The sequence below is a fragment of the Garra rufa genome, chromosome 4, assembly GCF_049309525.1.
Source record: "Garra rufa chromosome 4, GarRuf1.0, whole genome shotgun sequence".
NCBI classification, from domain to species: Eukaryota; Metazoa; Chordata; class Actinopteri; order Cypriniformes; family Cyprinidae; genus Garra; species Garra rufa.
Genome location: NC_133364.1, coordinates 6686576 through 6707580, shown reverse-complemented (window position 1 = coordinate 6707580; position 21005 = coordinate 6686576). Strand labels below are relative to the sequence as shown.

The 21005-nt window shown below is 37.7% G+C and overlaps 3 protein-coding genes across 3 annotated transcripts in view; 2 read left to right on the top strand and 1 right to left on the bottom strand.

Moving 5' to 3' along the window:
- Window positions 1-4592, top strand: part of asb15b (ankyrin repeat and SOCS box containing 15b) — a 6823-nt gene extending 2231 nt beyond the window's left edge. The window contains exons 5-9 of the mRNA XM_073838909.1: window positions 1179-1424; window positions 1695-1866; window positions 1949-2510; window positions 3899-4052; window positions 4141-4592. Of these exons, the coding sequence (XP_073695010.1) occupies window positions 1179-1424; window positions 1695-1866; window positions 1949-2510; window positions 3899-4052; window positions 4141-4310 (1304 nt within the window). The 3' untranslated portion in view covers window positions 4311-4592. The remainder of the gene's footprint in view (window positions 1-1178; window positions 1425-1694; window positions 1867-1948; window positions 2511-3898; window positions 4053-4140) is intronic.
- Window positions 4593-5785: 1193 nt separating this feature from the next.
- On the top strand, window positions 5786-10328 carry lmod2b (leiomodin 2 (cardiac) b). Its single transcript, XM_073838543.1, is given in 4 exon segments — window positions 5786-5890; window positions 5892-6176; window positions 6608-8029; window positions 9882-10328. Coding segments are annotated over 4 exon segments (1839 nt in total). The 3' UTR covers window positions 9909-10328.
- Window positions 10329-11504: 1176 nt separating this feature from the next.
- Window positions 11505-20665, bottom strand: waslb (WASP like actin nucleation promoting factor b). The gene is made up of 7 exons (XM_073838544.1): window positions 20301-20665; window positions 18590-18797; window positions 18169-18211; window positions 17061-17214; window positions 14241-14785; window positions 12613-12718; window positions 11505-12529 (listed from the first exon to the last, which is right to left on the bottom strand). Exons 2-7 carry the CDS (start codon window positions 18763-18765, stop codon window positions 12468-12470), a joined length of 1086 nt encoding a protein of 361 aa, XP_073694645.1. The 5' UTR covers window positions 18766-18797; window positions 20301-20665; the 3' UTR covers window positions 11505-12467.
- Window positions 20666-21005: the final 340 nt, after the last annotated feature.

Here is a 21005-nt window from a genome sequence, read left to right as displayed (position 1 = left end):
ACAGTGATTTATTTACATGGCTCCTTCGATGCCCGATTGACTTTCATTGACAAGCTGTTGTGAGCATCGGCTAACTGACCCCAGATTTCGGACAGCTGGACACAAACCGAGATGAAATATGCAAGGTACGTTCACACTCGGTATCATGATTCAATACACTTTAGGTCAATATCACACCGGAGTTCTCCTTTAAGACTGGGTTTGTGGTCCAGGGTCACACACACACACACACACACACACACACACACACACACATATATATATATATATATATATATATATATATATATATAATATATATATATATATATAAAATCTTATTTCGGGGACCATATGTTTTGTTTTTGTTTTTCAAATAAAATTTTTTTTTTGGTAGTGCCAATATTTTGCTATTATTCCAATTTAATGTGATTTTTATTAAATGTTATGTATTAATGAAATCTGTCTTATTAAATTTTAAATATTTTATTATACCCTTAAAAAATTTTTTTTACATAATAAAAATATTTTTTATTATTATTTGATTTTTATTATCATCATCAAGTAAATAAATGTAGCATATTTTATATATATAAATGTTATGTAATCATTAAAAGTATCTTGTACAAACATACTTTTTGTTATTTAGAATATTTATTTATAATTTTAGAATGGAAATCTTATTGAAAATTGGACCATATCTTTCCTTGTTTGTTTTTTCTTTAATTTTTTTAAAGACATACATTTTTTTTAGTGGCAACATTTACATTTTTCTTCTAATTTAATGTGATTTTAATAAATGTTATGTAGTAATGAAATTAGTCTTGTACTTTAAATATACATGGTCCTAAAATAATAAATAATAGTCATTTTCATGAAAATCAAACATATTTTTCTCCCAATTTAATGTAATTTTAATACATTTTATGTAGTGATGAAAATGATCTTGTACAGACACAATTTTATTTCATTTAAATATAAATGGTCCTAAAATATTATTAACTATTGTTTTATTACTTTTAAAAATACTTATATTTTTGATTTTGTAAAAAAAAAAAAAAAAAAAAAAAAAAAATTTTTGGGAACAGACCATATGTTTTTCTTATAATTTTATTTATTGCATTGCATTTTATTGCATGTTATTTTTTTTGCATTAATTCTTAGGGTTCTGGATCATATTCCCATGTTTCTCTTTGCAGCCGTGAGGGCAAACTGTTATGACATGGTTCATGCACTGATAATGGGAGGTGCCTTCGTAGAGCAGGTGTGTTTGAAGAAGTGGACAGCCACTCACGAGGCCGCTAAGGTGGGTTGCGTAGACATCATGATGCTGCTGTTGAGACATGGAGGAAAGGCAATGGGACGGGACGGGCATGGAGTCACACCGCTGGGTATCGCAGCTGAATACGGCCATCCGGAAATACTGGCAATCCTTATCGAACATGGTAAGTCAGGTGTATGCAAAGTCTGACCAAAAACCAACTCTTGAACTATTTATTGCTGTGCAGACTTACAGTTTACTTAAAACTCTGTCAGGCATAAAAATCTGTAAATTTCGATTTTTAAATCAACCAGAATGAACTATTGCATATTTCCATTGAACACAAATATTGGTAAACAAACTGTTGCGGGTAGCCATCGACTTCAATAGTACTTCTTTCCATTCAATTATAAGGCATTTCCAGGTTGATTGTCTTTCTTGCTCTCACCTCTAGGGGGCGATGTGACCGCACAAGCTACAAATGGAGACAGTGTGTTATATGATGCCGCAGGCTGTGGGAACCTGGACTGCATTGATCTACTCTTACAACATGGTGCCAGTCCTAATGTAGCCAGTCTTTGCTCTCAACTTCCAATTCACCGCGCGGCCTACGAGGGGCACTACCTGTGAGAGCACTAAATCAATCTCACCACACTTTAGCAAGAATCTCTGCATTGATAAATATATTCTGTCTTTTTAAACTGACAGGGCTCTGAAGACATTCATTTCCATCACCACAAAAAGGGCCATACGTCAGTCTGGGATGAGTCCAGTTCATTCTGCGGCAGATGGAGGCCACGCTGACTGTCTCGAGCTGCTGATTGAGAAAGGCTTTGACGTCAACCCAATCCTAGGCTGCCATATTTCTGAAAACTACGGAGACATGAGGAAGACCCCGCTGTACTTCGCCGTCTGCAATGCAGATGTCACCTGCACCGAGATGCTTCTGAAAGCAGGTGCGAAATCAGATCTGGACCCGCTGCGCTGCCTCCTGGTGGCGGTCAGAGCTGGGAAGTACGAGCTGGTGCGGCTGCTTCTTGCCTATGGGGCGGACGTCAACTGCATATTCTCTGTTGTCAGCGACACCCTATTTCCTACAGCACTGCAATACTGCCTCAAAGATGAAATGATGCTGCGCCTGCTCCTTAACAATGGTTACTGTGCAGAAAGCTGCTTTGAGTGTTCCCATGACAAAAGTGTAACAACATACACGTGGTCAGAGGCTCTTAGCCAGACGTACCAAACCAAAAGTGCTACGAATAAAGTAACCGTAAGCATCATGTTTGGAGTCTAGAAAAAAAAATAGGGTGAATTCACTAATAGCATGTGCAAAAACATGCACCTTATTCACTAACCAGCTGAAAATGCAACAAACAATGTAATGAAAGGCTTGGTAGTGATGTTAAATCAAGAGCAATCTGAACAAAGTGACTCCAAAGCATCATGTTTTGGGGGTAGAAAACAATGGGGTGGAGTTGCGCCACTTTTGCATGAATAAAAACACGTCTTATTCACAAACCACTTGAAAATGCAGCGAACAGTGCAATGAGAGGCTTTATAGTGAAGTCAAATCAAAAGCTATCTGAACAAAGTGACACTAAAGCATCATGTTTGGAGGCTAAAAAAAATAGGGTGGAGTTGTGTCACTTTTGCATGAGCAAAAACATGCGTTTTATTCACTATCACTAACTACCTGTAAATGCAACAAACAATGCAAGGAGAGATTTTATATTGAAGTCAAACAAGAGCAATCTGAGCAAAGCAGCTCTAAAGCATCATGTTTGGGGACTAGAAAACAATGGGGTGAATTCACTAATAGCATGTGGAAAAACATCCGTCTTATTCACAAACCGCCTGAAAATGCAACAAACAATGCAATGGAAGGCTTTACAGTGAGGTCAAATCAAAGCATCATGTTTGCTGGCTACAAAGCTGCAGCACTTTTGTATGCGCAAAAATTGCGCCTTATTCACCAACAACCTGAAAATGCAACAAACAATGCAATGAGAGGTTTTATACTGAAGTTAAATCAAGAGCAATCTGAGCAAAGTGACTCTAAAGCATCATGTTTTGGAGGGTAGAAAGCAATGGGGTGGAGTTGCGTTACTTTTGCATGAGTAAAAACATGTCTTATTCACTAACCACCTGATAATGCAGCGAACAATGCAATGAGAGGCTTTATAGTTAAGTCAAATCAAAAGCTATCTGAACAAAGTGACTCGAAAGCATCATGTTTGGGGGGCTAGAAAACAGTGGGGTTGAGTTGCAACACTTTTGAATGCGCAAAACATGCGTCTTATTCATTAAACACCTGAAAATGCAACACCCAATGCAATAAGAGGCTTTATAGTGAACACAAATCAAGAGCATTCTGAGCAAAGTGACTTTAAATCATCATGTTTGGGGTGGAGTTGCACCACTTTTGCCTGTGCAAGAACATGTCATATTCACTATCACTAACCACCTGACAATACAGCAAACAATGCAATAAGAGGCTTTATAGTGAAGTCAAATTAAGAGCAATCTGAAAAAAGTGTGCATCTTACTACTAACCACCTGAAATTTCAACAGTGCAAAAAGATGGCAATGCAATTCAGTCTTAGTGAATGTCTATATTTATATGTGGCCTATAATTATGCACTCTGTTCTGTTTTTAAGTTTTGCGAGTTTATTAGAGTTTCATGGATGGCGCACTTGGCAGGGGGAGTGGTGCAGACACTCCTAGATTATGTGAATCACGTGCACATCTGCTCTAAACTGCTGCGGATTCTGGAGAGACAAAAGGAATGGCCCGAAATTTGTGATATCATAAGTAAGACAGTTTTGTTTACCACTCATGTCATTCCAAACCTGTATGAAACAGAAAAAAAAACTGTTTCTGTATGTCTGTTTGGTATTAGAGAACCCACGCCCTTTGAAACACCAGGCCAGGTTGGTTCTCAGGAGACATGTGACGCTGAGACGACTGAATGACCCAGAGTACATGAGCACCGTTCCTTTCCCACCTGCACTGAAGAACTTCCTGCTCTACAAAGAATATGATATTTATGGTCGAATGGATGAACAGTAGATATATGCATTTTATTCCAATGTATTTATACGAGTGAAACAGTTTGTCTAATTTTGTGATAATGTGAAAATACCTTGATTATGTAATTTTCATATGCTACTTACCAAGAGCAAGTCCAGGTCACGTTTCACCTTGAAACCAAACTAAATAATAAAATTATAATTAAAAGAAAAACAAAAAGTTTTATACATATGCAACTTTTTCAATTTTGGAGTGAAACTTGACCTGGACATGATCCTGAGAGGTTTCCTAAAATCTAGTCTTCAGTGTGTAAATGCATACGCTACAAAAATACCTAAATTACTCTGGAAAGAGTTTGACTGACATTGTATTTTTCATGCAATAAGATTGTATGACTATTTAAACCCTAACAATTTGACATAAATTTCAAACTTCATCAACATTAATCATGACCCCAATCCCAAACAGCAGGATTTTGCAGAAGCTGTTGTTGCTAGAGACACTTGTTATCAGAGCAACAACATTCCTGCACTGTCAACGCCAGTCGGCGGCTCCAGAGACAGAGCGGACATTGTGTTCCTGTCATAAACACAGATCCTAGCCTTACGTGGTTGTTTCAGTCCTATGTGACAACAAACAGCTTATCTGTGCGTTCACACTAAATCCAAATCTGATCATTTACAGCTTATGGACTTCAAAATCCATTCATATCTACACCATATTAACCTTTAGCCTCTCTTCAGATTCACTACATTTTAGGCAAGCTGCGGATTTGACAGTATGAGGTATGCTATGATGAATACAATAATAAAGCAAATTTTAATCCTGATGATGACATCAAAAGCGAGACAAAACTAGTAAAAGGCTAAGAGAGAAGAGGATTTTTTAAATCCTCACAATGGTTCATGCCAGGCTGATAACAGTTCTTGGGATAATCTGCCCTCACTATTAGCCTGTGACGTGTTACTTCAGCTCTATGTGGTATTTTTGGCACATATGAAAAAACTAAAAGCATCTGAGAGTATTCTGGGTTGTCCAATTCTACACATACAAAATGAATTGACATGAATCAACAACACTAAACTATACCTTTAATGTTACAGCTTGAAACAATTTCGCAAACTGAGCTGTTATGTGCAGCAATACAGACAGCTAGTTGTGGTTTTCATTTTAACACACCAATATGATACCAGTAAACACGTTCTTCTCATTTAAATGTTTTAAAATGTAATTATTTACCATCTTGCTGGGAAAAACGACTTGCTATTATAAGGACATTACTGTTTTTCTCTAAGCCATCTCTTCGAGTCTATCTGCTTATTTTGGACATGAACAATGCAGTCAGTATTCCCTGACAGGCCTCTCTGTGGCCATGTTGTGAGCTCACATGCTTTTTGCAGCTCTGTCTGATTGACCCCTGCCTCCCAAAAAAGCAACAGCATCATGGGCTGGGGCTTTGTACCACGTCTCTCTGATCCAGCTCTTAAGACCCCTCCAGCTGCCCACCACAGTAGATGAGCACTCACTCTCGCTTACACCACACGAAAGATCCCAGGAGCCTATCTGATGCACCAACGCTGAGACAAAACCAAGACTTTAAGACTCTGAAAAGACTACTGAAGGGCCATGAGTACATTCGGCTACCGGCGGGAGCTGAGTAAGTATGAAGATTTGGATGAAGATGAGCTGTTGGCCTCGCTGACTGCCGAGGAGCTCCAGGAGCTGGAGAAGGAGTTGGCTGATATTGACCCAGACGACAATCTTCCCATCGGACTGCGACAGAGAGATCAGACAGAAAAGACTCCCACTGGAACGTTCAGCAGGGAAGCTCTGATGAAATACTGGGAAAATGAGACACGAAAACTGTTGGAGGAGGAGAGGACTGGATCCACAAGTCCTAGACAGGTCAGTGGTCAATAACTTCAAACATTAACTTGCTAATAGGGTAGTACCCTATAAAGAGACATGGCTGTATTTGATTTACCCCTAAAGGGTGCATAATAATACCTTAGGCTTAGAAGATAAATTTGTACCCTTAAGGTACTCTTACGGTGGTACTATTGACACTTTAGGAATAAATAAGGTAGTTTGAGGGTGCAGCCCCAGTGTTAAGCTATCAGTGAATGGTTTAAACTCAAGAAGTTTTTGAAGATTTCAATTGGAATTGTAGAACAGTTACCATTTGGTAAACGTTTGCAAAAAAAGACAACTGGTTTACATACCTTAATAATCTGAGTGAAGGAATGATTCGAAAGGTGGAGGGACACCATGGGTCTTTCAAAAAGCAATGTGAATTGCACCAAAGTTGTTTTAACAAATTACTTTATCGATTGCAGAAAGATGAAGACAGCAGGGAAGAGGAGGAATGCATGACTGAGAGCGACACCGAAGAATCTGGGGATGAAAAAGACGAGGCTGAAGAACAAGAGAAAGACATACAAAAATATCGGGAAGTTGAAGAAGACCAAGAAGAGGAAGGTGAACCAGAGGAGCCAGTAACAGAAGAAGAGGAGGAGGTGGAAGTGGAGGAAGAAGACGAAGAGGAAGAAGAGGAGGAGGAAGAGGAAGAAAATGAAGAAGTGAACAGTCCTAAAATGGCACCGACACTGGATTGTACCACTCACCCTCAAAAGTGTTGGTCTTCCAATGGTCAGCCCAATCAGAGACAGGCAGAGCCTGTAAAACGATACTCTCCACTGATGAGTGAACCAAAAGTCCAAGTTCAGGAGCCCAGTCGCATGTCAGGTAACCCTACGGTGGTGGACGAGGTTCTGGAAAAGGTCCTCAACAATGACCCAGATACCACCGAGGTCAACCTCAACAACATTGACAATATCTCCCAGGACACTCTTATCCGATTTGCAGAAGGCTTACGTTCTAACACACATGTACGTTTCTTTAGCCTAGCCAACACACATGCAGATGACCAGGTGGCTTTTGCTATTGCCAAGATGCTCAGAGAAAACGGCAACATCACAAATCTTAACATTGAGTCCAACTTCATTACAGGAAAGGGTATCCTGGCACTGGTGCAAGCCCTCACCCGAAACAGTACTCTTACGGAAATGCGATTTCACAACCAGCGGCACATTTGTGGGGGTCAGGTGGAAATGGAGATTGTTAAGTTACTAAGGGAGAATACCACACTGATAAAGTTGGGTTACCAGTTTGACCTTCCTGGTCCTCGTATAAGCATGACTACCATTCTTACCCGCAACCAAGACCGCCAGAGACAGAAGAGAATGCAGGAGCTGCGGCAACAGCAAGGAGGTGCAGCAACGCCAACAAACCCAAGAACAGTCGCCCTTCAGAAGAGCACGACCAGCTCTTCTCCTTACGGCTCCCCTCGGAGTTCACCGTGGTCATCTCCAAAGCAACCACGCGTTGACATGGCAAAGAAGAATGCTCCTCCTGCTCCTCCACCACCTCCTCCTCCACCACCAACCCCACCTCCACTACCTAAAGACTTCATCCCAGAGAAGAAGGCTCCCTCCAGAATGATTGCCGAAGTCATCAAACTGCAAGAGGGGACTTGCATAAAACAACAGCACGGTCCCACCAAATCTAAATCTAAATCCAAAAAGGGCAAAAAAGGGGCTCCAAAGAAAACAGAGACTGACAGCATATTAAAGGAACTGAAGAACGCTTTGAGACCCATCAATGACAGAGAGAACTCCCGACCGTCCACACCTCAACGCTGTGCTCATGACGAACTAATGGCTGCCATCAGAGGCAGCAGCATGAAACATCTCAAAAGGGTGAGTACTGTAAAAACCAGGGATCTCCAACCCTGCTCCTGGAGAACTACCATCTTGCAGATTTCAATTCCAGCCCTGCTTCAACACACCTGCCTGTAATTATCAAGTAACCCTGAAAACCTTGCTAGCTGGTTCAGGTGTGTTGAAGCTGGTTGGAGCTGAAATCTGCAGGACGGTAGCTCTCCAGGAGCAGGGTTGGAGACCGATAGGCTCAATTCCAAAACCTAGTGAGCTTCCTTGCTGTCTACCGCCTTACTACCTGAAATGGAACCTCAAATAACTGATTTGTAAAACTCCAGACAGGCAGCAACCTTGTGCGTCATACAAAGAGAACCTACGCCAGAGGTGTCCAGTCCTGCTCCTGGAGGGCCAACATCCTGAAGAGTTTAGCTCCAACCAGCTTTAACACACTTTCCTGTAATTATCAAATAACCCTAAACACCTTGATTAGCTGTTTCAGGTGTGTTTGATTGGGGTTGGACCTGAAATCTGCAGGACAGTAGCTCTCCAGGAGTAGTAAAGACTAAGAGGCTCAGGCTCAGTAGTGAGCTTTCTTGGTGTCTAATTGCTTTCCTTCTTGAAATGGAACCTCAAATGACTGATTTGTAAAACTCCACACAGGCGGCAAATAGAACCTACTGTATGCTAGGGGTGTTCAATCCTGCTCCTGGAGGGCCAACATCCTGAAATGTTTAGCTCCAACCAGCTTCAACACACTTGCCAGGAAGTTTCTAAAGAGTCTGAAGACATTGACCGGCTCATTAGTGCTGGAGCTAAACTCTGCAAGACAGTGGCCCTTCAGGAACAGGTTTGGACACTCCTGACCTACGCAATCATGATTGATTTCAAGGGTGTAGCATGTTGTTAAGCTCATGCACATTAAGGAAAAATTACATTTTCAATAGACTGAATTTATTTTTTAACAATAATATTCAGTTTTGAGAGAAATGCCAAGTTCTGTCATGTAACTCTAAATGGCGGAGGCTGATGGGTCGTTAACGCAAACTGATTATATTAACAGCATTAAACTACTTGACACAAGCTGATGTCACATTTAAATTCACTAGAGCATTTCACAGCGTGCTTTCTGTGTTCCTCTGGAACCCTCCACCTCCCCAGCTCCACCTGTCCGAGAGTTGTCATGGTAGAACTATATTCATAAACATTTCTCTCACTTTGTCTTTGTCCTGGATGGATTTATTAAATTGCCTTCTTGATTCATGCAATGTAGCTTATGCTGTCTAGGTATTGGAATAAAGCCACAGACATTTCTATCAACATTTTTATGTTAACAAGAAAACCATGTGGTAATTAGTGAAAAGCAACTTAGCCACGGACAGTTAAGTTATATATAGAAAGGTCTGTCCTCTTTTGAAGCACAAATACCTCTCATTGTTGCCACACCTGCTTGTAACAGGCGAAGTGTCGCAATCCGACCTATAGTAGATACATTCCTTAAAGACTGTGGTCACCATGACAGAAGAATAGATGTGAGGAAATGAACAAAACTATACAGAAAACTCAACTAGAGTTTCTGTTTATTGCCAGAGTGGAAAATTCAGCATTACCCTCAGACGAGACATCCTGACCCCACAAATTCCTCACACTTAATGTTGCTATAAATAGAGACCATTTTGCATGTCTCGATAAGGCAGATGCCTTTTAGTGCTGTGGAATATGGAAAGCAGTTTGAGTAAACAGGACTTTCATATAGGTAAACAAAATGAAAGGAGAATGCTTGTCTTGATTTTATATTTGATTGCATATAATGTGATATGGTAATCAGTTGCACAATAAATACTTTGATTACACTCAAAAAAACTGATGGATCTGACCTTATAATTCTTTGCAGGTGGATGTTCCCAAGTATCTACGGTAACCAGGGTGTAAGATTGAACAGGAAACCCTTCTCCAGAGCATCATCTGCAATACAACATCTGTAAACACAGATACGTTGCGCTTTTCTAAGACCCTTGGAACAATTCTGGTTAATGCAGGTGTTTGATGAGATTGCATTAAATGTTTCAAGACAGTGGTACAACAGTCAAACTCTGTAAATGTGCACTTGATCACAACAGAGGCATGTACTGGGGTTTTCTATATTGGGAATGATTTTTGCACTGTATTCATTTTTTATTGTTTTTACTATTAGTAATAGTGGTAGTTTCTGCTGTTGTTGTGATTGTACTTTATTTTAAAATCAACTTTGCTAATGATTTTCAACACTACTTCATGTCTGTATAAATGTAAATATTTGACTTGATTTAAAATTATTAAATTTAATAATCAAGTAAAACAATGATTTCTGCCATAGGGTTTGTGTAACACTACTTACCAAAACAGTTGCAAAGGTCAGAAGACTAGCCTCATATAAGCAAAAACAGGGTCAAAATGACTCAGAGTATTAGTTGTATGAATATCACAGTCTCTTAATCCAGACTCTGTATGTTTGTATATTTTGGAAAAGTTCCCTACGACTAAATCCACTCGGCAGCTGTTCACCGTGACCAGAGAAATGTTTTTAGCAGCAGAGGCAGGAACAACAGAGAAGTTTGAAGTTTGTATCTGAAAGGCAAATACTTTACCACAGAAGAAGGTTATATGAACATCGATTGCTTCTAACAGTATTTCCAAGTAAAGCAAAGCATGCAACAGATGGATGCAACTTCTGACAACATACGGCCACAAAGAAAAAAAATGTAAGCTGTTTAACAGGTTAAGAAGGAAGCACAGAAAGGGAACTAAAACACTTCGTCAAAGCATTTTATTCCAATTCAGCATTATGCATTGCATTTACCTGAACTGACATTTGCAAATGCCAAATTCCTCCCAAAAAAAAGACACATGGCAATGATCCAGTCCATTCCGAGATAAAAACAACATCATTTTGTATGACAGAGAAATTGTTAGTTGATTTGCATTCTTAATGTCTGCCAAATAACTTTAGCGCTCTAAAAAAAGATCAAAACAAAATGTCCGATGCAATCAGCTGCCCAGCTAAACCAAAGTAATACCATATCAGGCTGTGGGCTTTAAAAATAATCACAATGTTCCACTATTAACTTTGTATCTAGTTCAATTTCATGCAGGGTTTGTGCAGGTTTCCTGACTTTTACATTTAAAGAATTTTTTTACCCAATTGGCAGATATTTGTTCTTGTTTTAAGCATAAACCCACCTAATTGTGTTATAGTTCTCATAGAACATCTCAAGTAGTTTTATCTTGATTTAAAAATGTTAAAATATTTGTGCTGTTTTTTTGTGCATGCAATATTTTATGCCAAGACTTGAAATGAAGACTTTCTGCTCTGATTTAAAACCAATTTGTGGAATGGCTAATTAAGATCTGGAGAAACCTTGACTTTGATTGACTCACTCAGGGAAAGTTTATGAATCACCTACTTGGAAAACTGGATTCCAAGGTTTTAGTTACATTCACCAAAGTCAAACAAATAAAACAACCAAATGCACGAAGGTTCTGTAAATATTAACATTTATTTGAGTGTACAATTTTAGCAATTCTTTTTCAACCTCATTTCAAAGGTTTCAAGTCTCAATGCAAAGGATGAAAAGTGGAAAATATAACTGAACTGCTCTATAACACTGTTTAAAACAGCGAAACTACATGATACGACCCACTGCGGACCGTCAGGCGAGCCAGAGTCTCTCTTTTGGAATTAGTACAGCATCACAGTGCGTTATTAGTAAAATATTACGAACGTTCAGAATTTTTTTTTCTTTAAATGGCACACATGAACTGGAAAAACAACAACAACAACGTGCCCATGAAATTGGTTGTAATGCCAGTAAAATGCCAACTAGCATATGCAAACAGGGTTATTTCTAATAACTGTAGTGTTTCTCACATCTAATGTTAAGGAGAGTCCTGACGTAGTAGCTATAGCACACAATGTGTAAACAAAACCGCCGTATTGCGCCGCTTCCCCGCTTTTATCATTTTGATTCGTGCAAAAATAGAAACCGACTCAAACTCGGAGCAAATTTACAAATTAGCAATGGGGCTAAATATGGTTTTAAGAAAATAACAGCGCTAAACTATGTTCTGAATAAGAAAAGTTAAGAGAAAAGTATGAAAATAGTGTTCTTGCTTTGAGTCACGGTAAGACTCGCTCATCTTGTTGCTTAGAGTCGACTTTCTTAAAGGAATGGCGAAGACAAAAGACCCAAAACATTCAACTCTACAAATCAAGACGACTTGATGTAAAATTGCACGTGAATCCAGGAGAGGAAACAAAACCTTTACAGGAGATGCAATGACAAACCCTTACAGATTAAATGAGGTATTGCACAGATGAATACAAAAAAAGCATAAAGGCAACAAAAAAATGTACAGCGAAACGGTCATTTACATTACAATTTTATACGATTTTCGAATGTCAAGAGCAATGTAGTTATTCTTTTCGGCCAGCCCCCGGTCATCAGTCATCCCACTCCTCTTCATCCTCAAAATCTTCTACGTCCTCATCATCATCATCTTCATCTACAAAACCACAGACTGAATGGTAAGGTTTCTGCTTAATCTTAAGCGAGTCTGATTGTCCTAAAGCTAAGGTCGGTACATACCTGAAGAGTGGATCGCTTTGCTTCTCTTCTGCATGACTTCCATCAGCGCTCCCACGATCCCAGATGACACAGGAGTGGATGGAGTAGAGTCTGTAGTGTCTGATACCTGGAGAAAAGAAAAAAAAAAAAATCCACATGATCAGAATGTTTTTATTCACCTGCATGCCACACAGTTCTCATGATGGACTGGGCCAAAAAATAAATAAATAAATAAATAAATAAAACAAGAGTTATTTTCAGTTTGAAACTAAAATTGCGATTTTGAGATTTTGTACTTGATATTGCTGCATAAAGTTAATATTAAAAGCTTAAAATCTCCAGTATTTGTCTTTAAGATAAATCGATTTGCAGAAAATTTGTCTTTTAGATTAAAAAAAATTGCAGAAATTTATTATAATTTTTTACTTTATTTTCTAATAATTTATATTTATTTATATTCATTTCATTTTGTTTAGTCATCTACCATGTTTAAAACAGTTAACCTAAATATTTGAAATAGATTTCGCTATATTATATAATTTTAATTTGATATTTGCATACATTGGAAAATATAATTGACCTGCTCTACAATACTGTTAAAAAAAATTAAGAAATAAAGTGAATAAACAGTTATTTTAAATTTGGAACCTAAATTGTGAGTGATTTTGTATTTTGAGATGTTAATATTGCTAATAAGTTAATAACGATTTTAAGTTGATATTAAAAGCTTACAATCTCCAGTATTTGTATTTTAGATAAAGGGGCTAAAATAATAAGAATGTGGAAATATGAGGAATATTTTGGAAATATTAGGAACAAGCACTAATATATATATTTTTTATTTATATTTATTTTAATAATTTATTTTCTCATTATTTAATTGATTTATTTTTATTCATTTAATTGTAATTTTGTTTAGCCAACTGGCATGTTTAAAACAGCTAACCTAAGCATTTAAAATAATATTCACTATAATATCTAATTTTCCTTAGATCATTTGCATAATAATTCAGTTACTGCAATACACTATTGTTCAAAAGTTTGGAGTCAGTAGGAATTTTTAATGTAAAAAGGCTCTTCTGCTCACCAAATCTGCATTTATTTGATTAAAAATACAGTAAACATATTAATATTCCGAAATATTATTACTTTATTATTATTTTATTAATCCAAAATAATCTCCTTGTATTTCAATATATTGTAAAATGTAATTTATTCCTGTGATGCAAAGCTGAATTTTCAGCATCATTACTGCAGTCTTTAGTGTCACATGATCCTTCAGAAATTTCTGATTTTGCTGCTCAAGAAACATTTATTATTTCTTAAATAATCATTTTCTTAATATTAATATTGAAAGAGTTGAAAACTATGATAAAAACAGCATGTCTTTTAATATTTTAAATGTCTTTACTTTATGATCAATTTAATGCATTCTTGCTGAACAAAAATATTAATAAAAGTAGTAATTAATTATAAAAAAAATTTGACCCCAAGGAGTAGTGCAAATACATAATTACAATTAAAAAAAGGTTGAAAAAAATGTGTCAGGAACTCCACTATGTGTTACACACTACAAAGATTTTCCCCTCCCGAACATTTGTTTCCATCATTTCTCATTGATTAAAAAAACAAAAACAAACTCCACTTACGTTTTTAAGCTGAATGCCCTGTCGTATTTGGTCTAAGAGTGCGCCGCGTCCGCCGCTGCCACCACCGGAGGCGGGCGGCTTGTTGTTTTGGTCCACTTTCTTCAGCTGCGTCCCTTCTCGAATTTGGTCCAGGAGTGCGGACTTACCCCCCAGCACCTCTCCGGAATCCCCGTCCGTTTGTGGAGGCGGCATGGGAGGTGGGGGACCAGGAGGAGGAGGTGGCGGTGGTGGTGCCCCGCCCATTGAAGATGGAGGAGGAGGTGGAGGGGGCGGTGGAGACAGGGAGGCAGGTTGGGGTGGAGGGGGTGGCGGGGGACCCATCCCGGGCCCTCTGCTGGGGGGAGGAGGTGGTGCGCTCATACCTGGTCGGGAAGGAGGAGGCGGAGGAGGAGCGGAGGTGGGCACTCGTGAGGGTGGAGGTGGAGGCGGTGCTCCTCGGGCTCTAGAGGGAAGTGGGGGAGGAGGGGCGGAGTTGTGGGGAGGTGGAGGAGGCGGTGGTGCTCCTTTGGATGGTGGGGGAGGTGGAGGTGCTGGAGGTGGAGGTGCTGGAGAAAGATAAATGTAATGTAAATGTTAATGTAAAAGTAGTACTGAGGTCTTCTTGTGGGTTTCCGCCAAAATAAAAGTCAACATTCATAAATGTTAGTATTGTAATTTTACTGTTGTTCTGTAAAATAAAATGGTAACAAAAATAATGAGAACTAGTTCGCAAAAGTAGGTTTCGGACAAATTTCAAAATGGCGGAAAAATTTGCATACCAGAAATGAAATCGGACACTTGAGTCTACGACAAACGGTTTAGGAGTTATAAGAAGTTTCGCGTTTTGGTTCACTATAGCGCCACCTATGGTCCGATTGGGCTGATTCTTTGCGAGGTTCTCCTCGATTTTTGCTCTATCATCTGACCAAGTTTCAAGTCTCTAGGCCTTACGGTTTGGGCTGCCCGTTCAGTTTTACGGCAGAAAAAAATAAATAAATAAAATAATAATAATAATAATAAAAATCCTAACAAATACAATAGGGTTTCAGTGCTACGCACTCAAACCCCTAACAATCATTACAACAGCTCTATTAATGCATTTATTATAGCATTCTCCTTTGCTCAGCAAGGCTGCATTTATTTGTACATTAAAAACAATTTTTTTTTTGCACCCCCAGATTCCAGATTTTCAAATATTTATAGTTTATCAATTAATTATAAAACGGTTAGTTCCATTCCTCAATTCTGATTGGTCAGCAGCTGTGTCGTATTCATGATACGGCACTGCTATGACCGCTTCACTCAACGGTTTTGTGTATCATTGAACCCCCTTAGCAACCACCCTTAGCAACGTAAACACAGCTGCAGCAGTTAGGGACTACTTTTTACAGCGGAAGGCAGTTAATGATTTTACTTTATGAAAATGTACAACTCAATATATATATATATATATATATATATAAATTAATATATATTTTTGATTTTAATATTTTTATTGTGTGGTAACCGTTTTATAAAAGCAATAAGGTACTTGAGGCCGTGCTGTATCATGAATAAATCACGGCTGAAGGGGTTGCATTGCTTAAATATAGTATTTATATTTATAATTAATGAAAGATTCTGTCTTTTGGTTTAGGTCCATCAAGCTCCAAATAATAAGAGAAAATAAATTACCTTATAAAAAAAATAGGCATTAATACATGGCTTTTAAACAGATAAAACATTTCTCTGTCATATTGAAAGCAAAAATAAATGTTGTGAATGAAAAACTGATATTATGATATACTAACAATCTAAATAACTGTATTCTTAATATATTTATATTTTAAATATCACTGTAACACAAGTACATATGAGTAACTGTAATACAAGTAAACAAAGAAAAGTTTGGAGTTTTTTCCCCTCAAGATTGTTTGTGGAATAGACCGTAAAAAAAAACAAAAAAAAAAACAACAGAAATAGATGTATTTTGCAACATTATAAAAGTCTTCAATGTGACTTGTGATCATTTCAATGCTTCCTCAATGCAATCCAAAAATATTCATTTCTAAAGAAAAAAAAAAATGTACTAACTCCAAACCTTTCTTTGTTTACTTGTATTACAGTTACTCATATGTACATACTGACCTCTCAAGCATTGTGTTAAATTATTAACATCTGACATCCTTGTCCAACAACTCTAACGTAAGCATTCACTTCAAAGTCAAACCCAACTTAAAAACAGACGTTTCACTCCAGGGTTCTTGAATTTGTCATAAGATGGAGAGAGCAGCTATATCAGTTTTCACATATGATGCAGTGTGAACTTATTCCAGCAAACCAGTGCCTAATACAAATACTGACTCGGAAGAAAACGCTGAACTGGGGAAATCTGAGCTGAGAGCAGTGAGGAAAACAGAAGAGATGTTCTTCAAACATCTGACCAGAGCTGGAGTGTAAATCTTGTGGTTGAAGACTGCATTAAAGTGTTTTTTTTTTATTCACCCTGTGCTTTAAACAAAGGGAATTTGGAAATCTAGTTTTAAAGTCTTTAAGGTATTGACTCCAACTCTGGTTCTGATTTGAGGCACTACAAATATGATCTATAAAGATACGCACAGCAGACTTTTAGTAACAGATGCAAGACTTCTGATTCCTATTTTTTTTAACACACAAAACTGATTGGCCATTCTTTTTAATCACTCCAAACTCATGCAGAATGCAGAAGCAACCTACCACAACACCTCGGGGGTCCTGAAGTACAAATTATTTAAACATTATTTATTTTAGTACGACATAAGACAAATACTAATATCAGAGTTTTCAATCACCTGATAATTGTACGCAAACTCTTGGACTCACCTTGTCGCCTAAGTTCAATTTTTACAGCCTCTACTCCTCCTCTCTGCTCAATGAATTCGTAGATGTCTTTAGACGTCTCTTTGTCTTTGAGTTGGGCCTCGGAAATGCCGCACATGTCAAACAAGCTCTTTAGCTCTGGGTCCAGATTATTCAACTGAGAAAAGACAAACAAGAGTCAGCAAATGAGAGGAAAGAACCTGAATACAAATCAAATTAAAATGAGCATTAACTTCTGCTTCTTGCGTCGCTGTATTCTTCATTTGTAAGTCACGCTTTTGTAGTTTTTTTTAAATAAATGAATTTATTCAACAAGGAAGCATTAAACTGATCAAAAGTGACAGCGGAGACATTTATAATGTCTGATTTACACAAAAATATCAACATTGATAAAAATCAGAAAATGAGAACGATCTCTGAAGGATCATGTGACGCTGAAGACTGGAGTAATGTTGCTGAAAATTCAGCATTGTATCACGCGAATAAATTACTGTTTACTATATATTCAAATGGAAAAAAGTTATTTTAAATTGTAATAATATTTCACAATTTTTGCAAACCCCAAACTGTAAACAATAGTGTATTCCAGCGGCCAAATTTTGCAGTATTTCTCACTGAAAAGCTCATACATTTCTTTTTGTGACATAAAAATTGGTTTTGCATTAAATAAATGTGACTCAGTTTACTCATTTGTTATCTAACTTTCTTAAGATATCTTAAGACTTTTGGGGGCCACAATATTTCAGCATATTTTTAAACCACAGAAACAGACGAATATGCCGGAAAGGGCTTAATAATTCTTTCCTGTGATAATGAAAAATTGCTCCAGCGCAATCACACCGTAACCCCCAATAAATCCCCTTTATGTAATCTCTCATTCAGGGGAGTTCAAATTAAAACTGGAGCCACACAGATCTAATACACACTCCAGGCGCAACGCGTGAAATATGATCCTTGATTTTTGGAAGAATGATTGTTTTGGATTATAAAGGTACAGTCCCTCCAATTATATTGTGTAAGAGATGACTTGCACTTGTGAATCACATCCTGAAGTGACCTCTGACCATGAAAACATGCATTAATGTAAACATGTAGTGGCAAAAATACTCACATCAAAGCCTGTGTTTGGATCCCAGCCGACATGCCCAACGTGCCTGAAAAAAACAAAAAGACATTTTAATAAAGAAACATGAACCGCTCAGAAACTGTAAATGCATTAGTCGAATAAAGATAAAACGGAGATTAAAGTACATCAATAAACATGCTCATGTTTAAGGAAGTCTCATCCGACTTTAACACGATTCCTGGAATACAACGGCCAGATTATCCACGTCTGAGATACATTACATGAGATTAAAAACAAGTGTCCACCCGATTACACTTTCCATCACGACACACCAAGTGGACGTCCAGGAATCTAACAGCAAGCAGCTTTATTGGTAAGCGCACAAGGAAGTGGTATGCAATACCTGGTCAAAGCTAACAATGCTAGAAAGGGAAACATGAAACCTGAACAGAAAAGCAAAACTCACCGGAAATTGCTCGGGGTGCCGATTTCAGCTTTGGATATTTTCTTCTTGCCTTTGCTCTTGTTTTTGGCTTTGTCTTTTCTGTTGAAGTTGCTGTGGAGGTTGAGGTTGTTCATTTGAATGTTATTCTGATGACGCGGATTGTTGATTTCGGGGTTCTTTATGTCCACCGTGGCCATTGGAAGTGTTGGTCCTGAAAGTCCTGATGGTCCTGAAACAGTCACAATCAAATTTTTAAAATATGCATTAATTGATGTTATGAAAATTTAGAAAGCCCGTTTCTGACATGGTATAAAAAAAGTAAAAAAAAAAAAAAGGTAACTCTGACTTATTAATATCACAGTGCTGGTTTATTCTTCACAATTCTGAATTTTGTTCTCACAATTCTGTTTAGATTTTGCAATTATGATTTTTTTTAATGACTTTATATCTCATAATTCTTGTCATTTTGAGAAGAAAATTCAGATCGGAGATATAAACTTGCAATTGCTAAGAAAAAGTAAGTCAGAATTGTAAGATATAAACTCAAAATTCGTAGAAAAAAAGTTAGATGTGCTATACGTAAATTCCAAATTTGTAAGAAAAAAAAAATGTAAACTCAGAAATCATAGAAAAAAAATCAGAACAGAATTGCAAGCTGTAAACTCAAAATTTGTAGAAAAAAAGTCTAAAGCAAGATTTAAACTGCAACTTCGCAAAAAAACAAAACAAAAAAAAACAATTGTGAGATATATTTGTAGTAAAAGTCAGATTAGCGAGATATAAACTTGTAAAATTTGTAGAAAAAATTTGGAATGTAAATTCCGAATTCATAAAAAAAACCTCAGAATTGCGAGATATAAATGCAGAATTTGTAAAAAAAAACCAAACAAAAAAAAAAAACTAAATTGTGAGATTTAACCTTAAAATTCGTAGAAAAAAGCAAATTGCGAGACATACTCAGAACTCGTTGAAAAGTCAGATTTGAGAGACAAACTCAGAATTCAAATTCGGATGTAAACTCCGAATTTGTAGGAAAGTAGTCAATTGCGAGACGTAAACTCAGATTTCCTACAAAAAAGTCAAATGCGAAATTTAAACTAAATCCCCCCAAAAAAAGTCAGAATTGCAAGATGTAAACTCCGGATTCGTAGGAAAAGTCAATTGTGAGACAGAAACTTGGAATTTGTCAAAAAAAGTCAGATTTGCAAGATGTAAATTCCGAATTGGTAAAAAAACAAAACAAAAAAAACTCAGAACTGCAAGATGTAAACTCCAAATTTGAAGGAAAGTAGTCAATTGTGACACGTAAACTTACATTTCCTAGAAAAAAAGTCAAATGTGAAATTTAAACTGTAGAAAAAAAATCTGAATTGTGAGATGTAAATTCCAAATGGTAAAAAAAAAAAAAAAAAAAAAAAAACCTCAATTGTGATCTAACATCAAAATTCATCGAAAAAAAAAAAAAGTCAGATTTGCTAAATGTAAACTCAAAATTGTATAAGTTTATAAGTAAGAGGTTAAATCTCAGTGCAAATTATGGGGAAAAAATTGCAATCACATTTTTAAAATTGTTTTTATTCCATTGCAGAAACGGGCTTCCATAATCAAGCACTTTTGAGGTTACTTTCTTCAATGCACTGAACACAAGAAACTGCATTAAGACTAAACCAGCCAATAAACCATTTAACAGCCTCCAGTGAAACTTCACGAAACATCTCAGGTCGCAACCTACCTGCATCCTCGCGCTCGACGCTGTAAGCGGGCGAAACCACAAACGACGGCTACAGCGTCCACTAATGTCTCCACCCCCTAAACCCACATTCAGAAGGATTTTACCCATCACCACACAGGTGCGCTCACTATGCCGCAGGTTAGCCACGGGGCCGGAGAACGGACCATACAGCTCGTCCTGCGGGAGTACGAGGCACTGCAGGGGAGCCAGGCATCCTCCCAAATCCGAAGCCCCATCTAGTATCTCATCGGTCGGCGCGGACAAAAAGGTGGTGCAGAACATCATCTCTGAACGCATGCAGACCTCTACGATGCTCTTCAGGCTGCTCTCGCTTTTCTCTGCCAGCATTTGAAGGCTGCAGCCAGCCATAAAGTCCTGCCTCTTTTTAATCCCAGCAAATTATACATCACCGCTGGACTTTACATAACCGTTAAAGCCAGCAATAAGCCGCCGCAAATCTCCTAGGTTCTTCTAAGCACTGTGCGATGAGGACACGCTACAATTCAACACCAATGACAAAACCCTCCACGCAGACAGGGGGCGCTAATCACCTGAGACGGATGTCTAAACTAGGTGACTGTAAGCGGCACAAAATTAAGAGAAGGAAAAACAACTGAGTAAATGCACATAACCAGCTCAATCCTCTCAAACAGATTAACTACAGATCTAATATTTGTCGTCTTGTTCGTCCACAAACATCTAACG

What these genes read in the sequence shown, in the direction of transcription:
- waslb (XM_073838544.1), bottom strand. Translation starts at nt 18,765, where the DNA reads ATGGCCACGGTGGACATAAAGAACCCCGAAATCAACAATCCGCGTCAT. An exon ending in GGCACCCCGAGCAATTTCCG is followed by an intron (nt 18,212 to 18,589) that starts GTGAGTTTTGCT and finishes TGTTTTTTTCAG; the next exon opens with GCACGTTGGGCATGTCGGCT. An exon ending in CAAAGCGATCCACTCTTCAG is followed by an intron (nt 12,530 to 12,612) that starts GTATGTACCGAC and finishes GTGGTTTTGTAG; the next exon opens with ATGAAGATGATGATGATGAG.